The sequence below is a fragment of the Hyperoodon ampullatus genome, assembly GCF_949752795.1.
Source record: "Hyperoodon ampullatus genome assembly, chromosome: 1".
Taxonomy (NCBI): Eukaryota; Metazoa; Chordata; class Mammalia; order Artiodactyla; family Ziphiidae; genus Hyperoodon; species Hyperoodon ampullatus.
Genome location: NC_136914.1, coordinates 195516011 through 195528920, shown reverse-complemented (window position 1 = coordinate 195528920; position 12910 = coordinate 195516011). Strand labels below are relative to the sequence as shown.

Sequence of the window (12910 nt, the reverse complement as noted above, 5' to 3'; positions counted from 1 at the left end):
GTGAGTGTCACACAGACAACATTACAACTCAAGAGAAAAAAAACATCCAATAATAGATGAGGGAGGGAGAAAGGAAAGAAAGGAAAAAAGGAAGAAAAGAAAGGAAGGAAGGAAGAAACAAAGATAGAAACAAAAAAAGATACAAAGAAAGAAAGAGAAAGAAACAAATTCCCATCACCTCCTCTTCATTCTCATCCTCTTCCTCAAATACAGGTTTCAATACAATTTCATTCCTTTCTTCTGGAATTCTATCATTTATATACATAGTCTTCCCAAATTTTACATTATTTTGCTTCTGCAGAATAACACTGAAGAGTTTCTGCTGCTGTGCCTATTTGGGAAAAAGAAAAATTAAGTTTATTTGAAAAATTATTGTAGTCAAAATTGGTTCAAGAAGTTATTCATATTTTCTCATTTTTTATTTCTTTATTATTATTATTATTTTTTTTGCAGTACGTGGGCCTCTCACTGTTGTGGCCTCTCCCGTTGCAAAGCACAGGCTCCGGACGCGCAGGCTCAGCAGCCATGGTTCACGGGCCCAGCCGCTCCGCGGCATGTGGGATCCTCCCGGACCGGGGCACGAACCCGTGTCCCCTAGCCTCGGCAGGCGGACTCTCAACCACTGCGCCACCCGGGAAGCCCTTCTCATCTTTTTAATGTCTGTAGGTGTAGGATCTGGAATGATGTCCCATTTTTGTTCATGATTTGCACCCTCCTTTTTTCAACAGTCTTGCAGGGGTTATCAATTTTATCTGAAAAGACTAAGAACCAACTTTTGTCTTTGTTGATCCTCCCTTTTGTATTTTGTTTTCTATTATATTGATTTCTACTCTTGATTATCTCCTTCCAGTTTCTTTTTTTCAATTTTATTTTATTGTGGTAAGCAACTTTAACATGAGATCTACCCTCTTAAATTTTAAAGTGTACATACATATTACATTATTAATATGTATATCAATAATTTAATACATTATTGTTGATAGGTATAATACTGATATTTATAGAAGACCTCTAGAGTTTGTTCATCACTTTTTTTCTTTTTTGGCCGCACTGTGCGGCTTGTGTGATCTTAGTTCCCCAACCAGGGACAGAACCGGGCCCACAGCAGTGAAAGCTCGGAGTTCTAACTGAGACAGGCCTAGGACCTGGGACCCTTTGCTTCAGTGCTGCAATACTTGCACCTGGACGAACCTCTCCTCCAGCAACAAAATACAAAGAAACTATAGGGACTAAAAATAACTGCATGCATGCACAGTTGGGGCAAACTGTGGACAAAAGATACAAAGGGACCAAAAATCCCCACTGCCACTTTTTAAGAGCCCAGAGCAAAAGCAGGGTACTGAGCATGCCCTCTACACATTAGGCCACTTAAAGGGTGGGCAAAACACCTAAGCCACCCCTCCAGCCTGACCCATGGACACACCCCTACCCTCACCCCATATAAGGAACAAGCTCACCCCTCCTCAGGGAGTAAGCAAGCAAGGGAACCTGTTGTCTGTTCTCGCTCCCCCCCTGCTGCAGCAGGGGCCCCAATAAAGCCTTGGCTTAATTTCTTGTCTGGCCTCTAGTCAATTTCTACTGATTAGGGGAGACCAAGAACCCTGGTAGGTATCACTAACCACTGGACTGCCAAAGAATTCCCTAGAGCTTGTTCATCTATACTGAAACTTTATGTCTGTTGATTAGTAACTCCTCATTTCCCCGTGGCAACCACCATCCCACTCTTTGATTCTATGAATTTGACTAACTTAGATAGCTGATAATTTCCTTTTTAAAGGCTGGATAGTATTCCATTATAGGTACATACCACATTTTCTTAATCCATTCATTTGGCAATGGACGTTCACATTGTTTCCACATCTTAGGTATTGTGAATAATGCTGCAAAGAGCATGGGAGTGCTAATGTTCGTCAAGACCCTGATTTCAGGATTTTTAGATAAATACCCATAGTAGAACATATGATAGCTCCATTGTTAACTTTTTTTTTTAATTAGTTGCTTTATTTTTAATTTTGGGGGGCTGTGTTCGGTCTTCATTGCTGTGCACAGACTTTCTCTAGTTGTGGCGATCAGTGCTCTTGGATGTGGTGCTCGGGCTTCTCATTGTGGTGGCCTCTCTTGTCGCGAAGCACAGGCTCTAGGCACGTGGGCTTCAGTAGTTGTGGCATGCAGGCTCAGTAGTTGTGGTTTGTGAGCTCTAGAGCGCAGGCTTAGTAGTTGTGGCACACGGGCTTAGTTGCTTTGTGGCATGTGGGATCTTCCCGGACCAGGGCTCAAACCCATGTCCCCTTCATTGGCAGGCAGATACTTAACCACTGCGCCACCAGGGAAGTCCCCATTGTTAACTTTCTGAGGAACCTCCATGCTGTTTTCCATAGCAGCTACACCATTATATATTCCCGCCAACATTTTACAAGAGTTCCAATTTCTCCACATCCTTACCAACACTTGCTATCTTTTTTTCTTTTTTTTTTGCGGTATGTGGGCCTCTCACTGTTGTGGCCTCTCCTGCTGTGGAGCACAGGCTCCGGACACACAGGCCCAGCGGCCATGGCTCACGGGCTCAGCCACTCCGCGGCATGTGGGATCTTCCCGGACTGGGGCACGAACCCGTGTCCCCTGCATCGGCAGGCGGACTCTCAACCACTGCGCCACCAGGGAAGTCCTGTTTTTTTTGATAATAGCCATCTTGAGAGGTGTAAGGTGACATCCCATTGTGATTTTGATTTGCATTTCCCTAATGGTTAATAAAGTTTAGCATCTTTTCATATATCTGTTGGCCATTTTTATGTCTCCTTTGGAGAAATGTCTTTTCAAATCCCTAGCTCATTTTTTAATCAGGTGATTAGTTTTGCTTTGTTTTGTTTTTTGCTAGTAAGTTGTATGATTTCCTTATATATTTTGGAGACTAACCCCTAATCAGATATACAGTTTGCAATTTTTTTCTTCCATTCCGTAGGTTGTCTTTTCACTCTGTTTCCTTTGCTATGCAGAAGCTTTTGAGTTAGATGTAATTCCACTTATTTTTGTTTATGTTGCCTATGCTTTTTGTGTCATATCAATACTTCTACTTTCATTGAGTTTAATTTGCTACTGTTTCTCTAACTTCTTGAAATGGATACTTAGGATCATTGACTTCTGCCTTTCTTTCCTAATTTATAAATTTAAGCCTACAAATTTCCCTTAAACTTGACTTTTATCATATCCTACAAGTTTTTCATATATCACATTTTCATTATAATTCAATTCAAAATATTTTCTGGTTTCAAATTAGTTTCTTCTTTGACCCATGGGTTATTTAGAATTTTATTTCTTAATTTCCAAATATATAGGGATTTTCTACTTATCTATTTATTACCAGTTTCAGGAATAATTCCAATGTGGCCAGAGAATATGTTCTGTATTATTTCAATCCTTTGAAATGTATTGACATTTCCTCTATGGACCAAAACATAATCAATTTTGATAAAGTTCTTTAAAAATGTATATTCTGAAATCAAGAGACACAGTGTTACATGTGTCAATTAGGTCAGGGTTGCTAATAATTATTTTAAAGGACTAAATCCTTACTATACCTATTGGCTCTAGTAGTTACTGAGAAGAGTGTTGAAATCTATTATGATTGTCAAGATGTCTATTTCTCCTTTTAATTCTGACAATTTTTGCTTTTATATATTTTGAGACTATGTTATTAGATAGAAATAAATTTAGAATTGTTTATTTTCCTGATGAACTGAACCTTTTATCGCTATGAAATGTTACTCTTTTTTAAGCTTTTTGTCTTAAAGCCTACTTTAATATTAATGTACATACATCAGCTTTCTCTTGGTTAATCTTTTCATGATACAACTCTTCCATCCTTTTGCTTTCAACCTCTCTATATGTTTATATGTAAGATGTCTTCTGAAAGCAGCATAATTTAACAGGGTTTTTAAAACTCATATCAATTCCCCTCCCAACTTAAGTGTGGTTGTTGTTTCACACTGTTAATTCTATACATGCATAAACCTTATAAGATGATTTTGTTTCATACAGCCAATAGATATGTAGTTTTATCCCAAATAGTTGCCCTTTCTATTTACTTCTGCATCTCTGGCCTTCTAACTGGGATGATTTTTTTTTTTTTTTTTTAGGAAGGAAAGGAAAGCTTTATTCTTTAATAAAGAATGGAGAGATGGGAGCTCCCATTTCAGAGCACATGTTCTTCGCAGCAGCCTGTGGGCAGGGTAACTGGGATGATTTTATGTCTGAAAACACTAATATTTCCTTTAGTGCAGGTCTGCTAGAAAAAAATTCTCTAGGTTTTTATTTATCTGAAAAATACCTTCATTTCACCTTCATTTCTAAAAGATTTTTGCTAGGTACAGAATTCTAGGTTGACACATAAGGCTTATCAGCACTTCAGATATACTTTTCACTATGTTTTGGCTTCCATTGATTCTGCTGAGAAGTCAGCTATTGACTGATATTATTATTGTCCTTTTGAAGATAATACATTTTTTCCTCTGGCTGTTTTAAAATTTTTCTTTGTTAGTTTTCAGTATTTTACTATTATATGCCTAAATATGGGTTTGTATTTCTTCTGCTTAGAATTCATAGCACTTTTGTGGCTTCAAGGTCTGTCCATATTTTTTATGCCCTATTCTCTCTCTTTTCTCCTTCTGGGACTATAATTACATATACATTAAACCTTTTCACCTCACCCCATATGTCTCTAAGCCCTTTCCTGTACTTTCCATTCTTTTGTCTTTCTGAGCTTCAATTTGGATATTTTCCTCTGACCTATCTTCTGGTTCATTAATTTTTTCTTCAGCTGTGTCTAATATGTTCTGCCTCCTATACGATGAGTTCTTAATTTGTTAATATATTTTCAGTTTTAGAATCTCAAGATGATTCGCTTTATGGTTTCCAATGATCTCCAACTTCTCAATCTTGTCTTATAGTTCCTTGAATACATTGGGTTGGTCAAAAAGTTCATTCGGGTTTTTCCATAACATCTTATGGAAAAACCCGAACGAACTTTCTGGCCACATCATTATTAATTAATTAATATTAAAGTCTATGTCTAATAGTTCCATTATTTAGACTTTGTTTGCATCCTAGATTTAAGCTTTATATCAATTACCAATGAGTATACTCCTCTTCCATTGAGTGATTCAGGTGAAATAATGATTCAATTATTTTAATGACCTTTGGTTTGGAGCACTGTCAAGGTTTTACAAAACAATTACCACTAATTCTTTTTTAAGAGGAAAACCAAATACATTAATCTAAAAACACTAGGAAAATTTGGGCTTCCCTGGTGGCGCAGTGGTTGAGAGTCCACCTGCCGATGCAGGGGACGCGGGATCGTGCCCCGGTCTGGGAAGATCCCACATGCTGCAGAGCGGCTAGGCCCGTGAGCCATGTGCTGAGCCTGCACGTCCGGAGCCTGTGCTCTGCAACGGGAGAGGCCACAACAGTGAGAGGCCCGCATACTGCAAAAAGAAATAATAAATAATAAATAAAAATAAAAACACTAGAAAAATTTTAAAGATATGATACATACAGGAACATACATAAAATATACTGCCTTAACTTCAATGGATTATTGGAGAGAAAAATGTCTACTAACCTCACAGAAGGAACTATGGTATCAAGTTATTTTATCTTCCACAGAAAATGACCACAGCTTGTGAAGACTAGGAATGCAGAAGCTGTTATCCCACAACTGACTTAATTATTGACAAAAATGAACATTTATACAGATTAATAAGTTGAGAAGCCTTGTATTTTTTTTTACACATTTTAGTGATACTTCACTATCAGAACTTCATTATCAGAGATTGAAAAAAACATAGGCTTAATTCCAGGATTTTAATTTCCTTACATAATGCATGTTAGTGGAACATTCCCTCTGTTGTGATAGGTCAGATCGTAGCTACTCTGTTCTGTTAGCATGTAGAAAGTTTATCCACTGTCTCTTTTGGGTGAATTTTCTCTGAGGAATACACTACTGCTAATCAGACCTTTCTAATCCCAGGTAATCAGACAATGCAAATCACAGAAATCTAGCTCTGCCCTCACCTAGACCTTAAGGCTGGCTCCAGAGGCTTGTGCTTAAGAAAATCATTATCCCTTCTCCTCCATTACCATTATTAACCTACTCACTGAAAAAAAAAATCAGAATTCCCTTTCTCCCTCTGTGCCCAAACTTATTTTGTCTATGATTTTTGGTTTTCAGAGTAAAAAATCATTTATTTAGAACACTGCTTCCAAACAGTGTTATGTACAAAACTAACATTTCACACATTATCAATAGAACTCCTTGAAAAAAGGGTTCTATGCTCAAATAAGTAAGATAAATATTACATACTTTACCTCCCTTCCAGGGGATTTACAATTCATAAGAAATATGCTTAACTTTATTTAACCCAGGTTTCCAAAACTTATTTGACCATTTAGTCCCGTTCTCCCCTAAAGAACAGTATTAAAATGTGTGCCAGGGGATATAATATGAAAATGTTAACTAAGACTATGAACTTTAGGTATTTAATGACTAATTAAGCATCAGACTACTCATAGTGGATTCTTCTATCACATTAGAATGAGGAAAAAAAAAACACTACAAACGCAAGTCTGCCTTTTACTTTAAAAAATTCTCCCTAGAGAAGCTAAAGCTCAGCTCTAAATTCCTTCAAAAAAAAAAACTTTTTGTGCATCTCATGCTAGGCACAGTGCTAGATCTCAGGAAGGTAAAAATAAACAGGATATATCCCCTCACTTTAAAAACTCACTGTCCAGTTAAAAACACAAAATATGCAATTATAGTGTAGTGTGAAAAGTACAACAGACATATGCACTGAGAAGGAAGAGACCATCTCTTGCTAGCAGTAGTGAGACAGAGGAAGGTAGATTTTACAGATGAAGTAATACTTAAGGCAGCTTTTGGGGGGAAAAAAAGCAGCAATTCATCAGACTGGAAAATTTAGAAGAATGGAAGGCATTCTAGGTAGAGGAAACAACCAGTGTAGTCAAAAATTTATGAGATGTGTACTTCTGTAGCACACAGGAAGAGGGAGTATCCAGAGATGAGGCTTTTGTTTCATGCTGAGGAATCTGAACTTAGGTAAAGAGTAACTGGGAATCACTGAAGAGTGAGTGATGTGGTTAAAGTTGAATTTTAGGATAATAAGCAAAAGGAGAAAAGACTAGAGATAAGGAGAATAATTAATTTGATATAACAACAGTCTGGGTATGTACAGCAGAGGATACAGAATCTACAGATATTTAGAAGTAAAACTGATAGTTACTAAGTAGGACTTTGTAACAAACTACATAGAGTATAAATACTCCTGAAAAGTCTAAAGTACTCCCCAGTTTCTGGCTTGTGAAAATAGGAGATACTACTATCTGAGATAGGAAATACAGAAAACACAGATTTAGTGAGTAGATAATGAGGTTACTTTCAGAAATGCTAAGTTTGAAGTGCCTATAGGACATTCGAGTGAATATATAACAAGCAAATCCATAAATGGGACATGAGATCACAGAATTAAACACAAGATACAGAGAATCTCCAAGGGAGGGAGCTACTTAGCAAAGTACAAGGCTTCCATTTATGTCACCTAAGGAGATTCCAGAACCGAACTGTGATTCTGACAAAGTGATGACACTTTATGAGAGACTCCAGAAGGCTTCCAATGCTCAAAAAAACCACAAGATATTAAATGGGTGCAAGAAGGGAAACCAAAATTGAACAAAACACAAATTTTCTTATCAGATCTTAAGGACTCTTGTTGTTCCACCATAAGAAAACTCTCTAACCTCTCAGTTCCGTGGGAGACACCTTCTAAAGGAAATATTGTAAGGAAAAAATCCCTATAGACAGATGATTAGGAAAGGTTTCTGTATAAAACATCTGTCTTTTGGTTGCAGAGGTAGGGAGCTTGACTGTTTATACAAAAAAAAAAAATAGTGGTGAACCAGGAAGAGTCTATTCCTTCCCAGCAGGAAATTCTCATAAACCTTAAGTCCTAGAGCCCATGATTTGATGGACTGCCTAGGTAGAAAAAGTCCAAAACCATTCTATATGAAAAACAGGTCAGAGAGAATAAGTTTAATAATGAAACTCTTAATTAAAATGTATAATGGAACATGAACTTTAAACTACTGTTCACATCTTCACACTGAAAAATCTTCCATGTGATTGTGTTTTTTATCCCCATGGCATACACATAATTCCTTGCCCACATGTAGGAGAAAAAGTACTGAAAACAAGAAGGCAAGATACTGAAGGCAAGAACATAAAGTTGAAGAGCTCACCAGTGGGGAAGAACATTCACTGATCAGAGGCAATCACTCAGGAAGACATAAGATCCTGAAAATAATGGGAGGTGCTATGGAAAGCAATTGATTAATTGCTTCTCTGACTCCCATTTTAGCATAAAATGTACCAGCAGTCCTGTGAGCATCTTGAATTGTTGAAGTGTCAGCAGTGGAGGAGAAAGAGGAGCTCTTCAGAGGAAAACTATGAAATCCCACACTTTATTCTAGCTTAACAGTGAGTTAATGTCCAATCTTTTGGTTCTACCGGGGCTTTCTTAACCTATATAGTTCCCTGGAATAATCATATTATCTAGATTCAGAATCTCTGGATTCTTTTCCTGAACTTGGCTTCAAATCTTACTCTTTTACACTTTCTTTTTTTTTTTTTTTTTTTTGCTGTATGCAGGCCTCTCACTGTTGTGGCCTCTCCCGTTGCGGAGCACAGGCTCCGGATGCGCAGGCTCAGCGGCCATGGCTCACGGGCCTAGCCACTCCGCGGCATGTGGGATCTTCCCGGACCGGGGCACGAACCCGTGTCCCCTGCATTAGCAGGCGGACTCTCAACCACTGCGCCACCAGGGAAGCCCTCTTACACTTTCTTAATATTTATGTTTTCCAGGCTCCTAATGTGATGTTCAAACTCTAACTTGCTGGCCTACACTTCTACTATTTCTGTTCCTATAACACCACCCACAACTAACCATATTCCCACCATCCCAATGGTAGGGAAAATAGCCCCAGGCCTAGCTTTCATAGAAAAGAGAGGCAAAAAGTGTGGTTTAAATTCTGCTTAGTAGCTTCTTCTTATTTACAGCAAATAAAGATATTTTGGGGAATTCCCTGGAGGTCCAGTGGTTAATACTCAGTGCCCTCACTACCAGGGCCTGGGTTTGATCCCTGGGGTCAGGGAACTAAGATCCCACAAGCTACTCAGCGCGGCCAAAAAACAAACAAAAAAGAACTTTTGTCAACCAAGTATTTAACTAATCTTAACAAGAGATAGCTATCAAAATAATTTGAAAATCAAATCTGCTATATGGAGAAAAGGAAACCCTCATAAACTGTTGATGTGAATGTAAATTGGTGCACCCGCTGTGGAAAATAGTATGGAGGTTTCTCAAAAAGCTAAAAATAGAGCTACCCTATGACCCAGCAATTTCACTCCTGGGTATACATCCAAAAGCAAAAACAAAAACACTAATTAGAAATGATACATAGGGCTTCCCTGGTGGCGCAGTGGTTGAGAGTCCGCCTGCCGAGGCTAGGGGACATGGGTTCGTGCCCCAGTCCGGGAGGATCCCACATGCCGCGGAGTGGCTGGGCCCGTGAGCCAAGGCCGCTGAGCCTGCGTGTCCGGAGCCTGTGCTCCGCAACGAGAGGCCCCAACAGTGAGAGGCCCCAACAGTGAGAGGCCCGCGTACCAGAAAAAAAAAAAAATGATACATAAACCTCAATGTTCACAGCAGCATTATTTACAATTCCCAAGATATGAAAGTAACCTACGTGTCCAATACACAGATGAATGGATAAAGAAGATGTGAGATATAGATGCGCACACACGCACATATATACACACACACACACGCAATGGAATACTACTCAACCATAAAAAGGTATGAAATTTTGACATTTGTAGCAACATGAATGGACTTGGAGGGCATTATGCTAAGTGAAAGAATTCAGAGAAAGACAAATACTGTATGATACCACTTATACATAGAGTCTAAAAAATACAACAAACTAATGAATACAACAAAAAAGAAGCAGATTCACAGGTATAGAGAACAAACTAGTGGTTACCAGTGGGGAGAGGGAAGAGGGAGGGGTAATATAGGGGTATGGGATTAAGAGGTACAAACTATTAGGTATAAAATAAGCTACAAGGATATATTGTACAACATGTGGAATAGAGCCAATACTTTAAAGTAACTATAAATGAAGTATAACCTTTAAACATCGTGAATCACTATATTGTAAACCTGTAACTTATATAACATTGTATATCAACTATACTTCAATAAAAAAATAAAAATTTAAAGAATAATAATAAAACAATGAGAAAAGTAAAAAAAAAGAAAAGAAAATCTGCTATAGTCCATCTACAGGTAAGAAACACTTAACTACAAATTCTTTTTTAAATGAGACAGCTTTTAAAAAACATTATTGTATATCCTCACAAGTCCTACATTATTGTACATTGTTTTCATTTTTTAAAGTAAATTCGTCCTGGTAAAGAATTTTCAAAATCAATGCATCCTCAAAGTAAAACAATCTATTAAACAAGGCAAGTTAACATAGAATATAATACTGTGTAAAGCTGAAACAATTAATAGAAATATAATGGAGTTATCTGATTTATAGCCAATCCTTTAAAAGTTAAAATAGGAAGAAACTTCATATACTGAATTTTAATTTCCTCTGCTGTGGCAATAATCTGATACAGACATATTTCTTTAATTAGAAAAATGAACAGACAACCTAATCAAAAAATGGCCAGAAGACCTAAACAGACATTTCTCCAAAGAAGACATACAGATGGCCAATAGGCACATGAAAAGATGCTCAACATTGCTAATTATTAGAGAAATGCAAATCAAAACTACAATGAGGTATCACCTCACACCAGTCAGAATGGCCATCATTAAAAAGTCTACAAATGATAAATGCTGGAGAGGGTGTAGAGAAAAGGGAACCCTCCAACACTGTTGGTGGGAATGTAAATCGATACAGCCACTACAGAAAAAAAAGTATGGAGGTTCCTTAAAAAACTAAAAATAGAGTTGCCATAACATCCAGCAATCCCATTCCTGGGCCATATCCAGAGAAAACTCTAATTTGAAAAGATACATGCACCCCAATGTTCACAGCAGCACTGTTTATGATAGCAAAGATATGGAAGCAACCTAAATGTACATCAACAGATGAAGGGATAAAGAACATGTGGTGTATATATATAATGGAATACTACTCAGCCATTAAAGGATGAATGAATTAATGCTATTTGCAGCAACATGAATGGACCTAGAGATTATCATACTAAGTGAAGAAAGTAAGAAAGAGACAAATACCATGCAACATCACTTATAAGTGGAATATAAAATATGATACAAATGAATTTATTTACAATACAGAAACAGACTTATAAACACAGAAAACAAACTTAGAGTTACCAAAGGGGAAAGGGGGTGGGAGAGGGATAAATTAGGAGTCTGGGATTAGCAGATACAAACTACTATATATAACACAGATAAACAACAAGGTCCTACTGTTTAGCACAGGGAACTGTATTCAATATCCTGTAATAAACCATAATGGAAAAAAAACATGAAAAAGAATATGTATACATACAACTGAATCACTTCGCTGTAAACCAGAAACACAACACTGTAAACCAACGACACTTCAATTTAAAAAAAAAAGAAAAAAGAGGGACTTCCCAGGTGGCACAGTGGATAAGACTCCACTCTCTCAATGCAGGGGGCCCAGGTTCAATCCCTAGTCAGGGAACTAGATCCCACATGCATGCCTCAACTAAGAGTTCGCATGCCACAACTAAGGAGCCCGCCTGCCGCAACTAAGGAGCCCTGGAGCCACAGCTAAGGAGCCCACCTACCGCAACTAAGGAGCCCACCTACCGCAAATAAATAATTAATTAATTTAAAATTTTTAAAAAAAGAAAATAAAAGCTTCTCTAAAGTAGTTTGTAATACTTGAGAAAAAATCAGGAGTTAGAAAGCATGATGAACATAGCTTTATTTCTATGACATTGTGATTATTGGGGGGTTTTAAAAGCGAACTCTTAGAAGTTTTAATTCATTCAAATAATTTTAAAACTTTTTATTACTGAAAATTTCAAATACAAAGTAAACAGATAAATATAATGAACTCTCAAGTTCACATCACCTATCTTCAACAATTAATGTTTATACATCCTTGTTTCATCTATGTCTTTACCTATTCACTCCACAAACACCCCATGCATTGTTTACTTTTTTTTTTTTTTTTTTTTTTTTTGCGGTACACGGGCCTCTCACTGTTGTGGCCTCTCCCATTGCGGAGCACAGGCTCCAGACGCGCAGGCTCAGCGGCCATGGCTCACGGACCCTGCCGCTCTGCGGCATGTGGGATCTTCCCGGACCGGGGCACGAATCCATGTCCCCTGCATTGGCAGGCGGACTCTCAACCACTGCGCCACCAGGGAAGCCCTTACAATTTTTTTTCAGATAAGACTTACATACAGTAAAATATACAGATCTTAACTATACAATTTTGACAAGTGGATATACTTTGTCATGGTATAGAACATTTCCATCTCCCCAGAAAGTTCCCTTGTGTCGCCTCCCAGGCAATCTCCCCACCCAGAGGCAGCTACTGTGTTGATTTTTTTTTTTAACCTTAAATTAGTTTTGCCTGCTTTAGAATTGCATGCAAATAGATATAAGTGTGTGCTTTTCTGTGTCCAGCTTCTGTAGCTCAGCATAATGTCTGGGAGATTCATATGTGTTGTTGCACATATCAGAAATTCATTCCTTCTTATTGCTAAGTAATAAACCATATTGTGCATGAGTATAGCACAATTTGTGTATCCATTCTCCTTTTGATG

The 12910-nt window shown here is 37.8% G+C and overlaps 1 protein-coding gene across 4 annotated transcripts in view; it reads right to left on the bottom strand.

The window, feature by feature from the left end:
* Positions 1–12910, bottom strand: part of EXOC6 (exocyst complex component 6) — a gene marked incomplete at both ends in the record, with an annotated part of 202380 nt that overhangs the window by 136837 nt on the left and 52633 nt on the right. For all 4 annotated transcript variants that reach the window (XM_079701106.1, XM_079701107.1, XM_079701108.1 and 1 more), the window contains one exon: positions 179–331. In XM_079701106.1, the coding sequence (XP_079557232.1) occupies positions 179–331 (153 nt within the window). The remainder of the gene's footprint in view (positions 1–178; positions 332–12910) is intronic.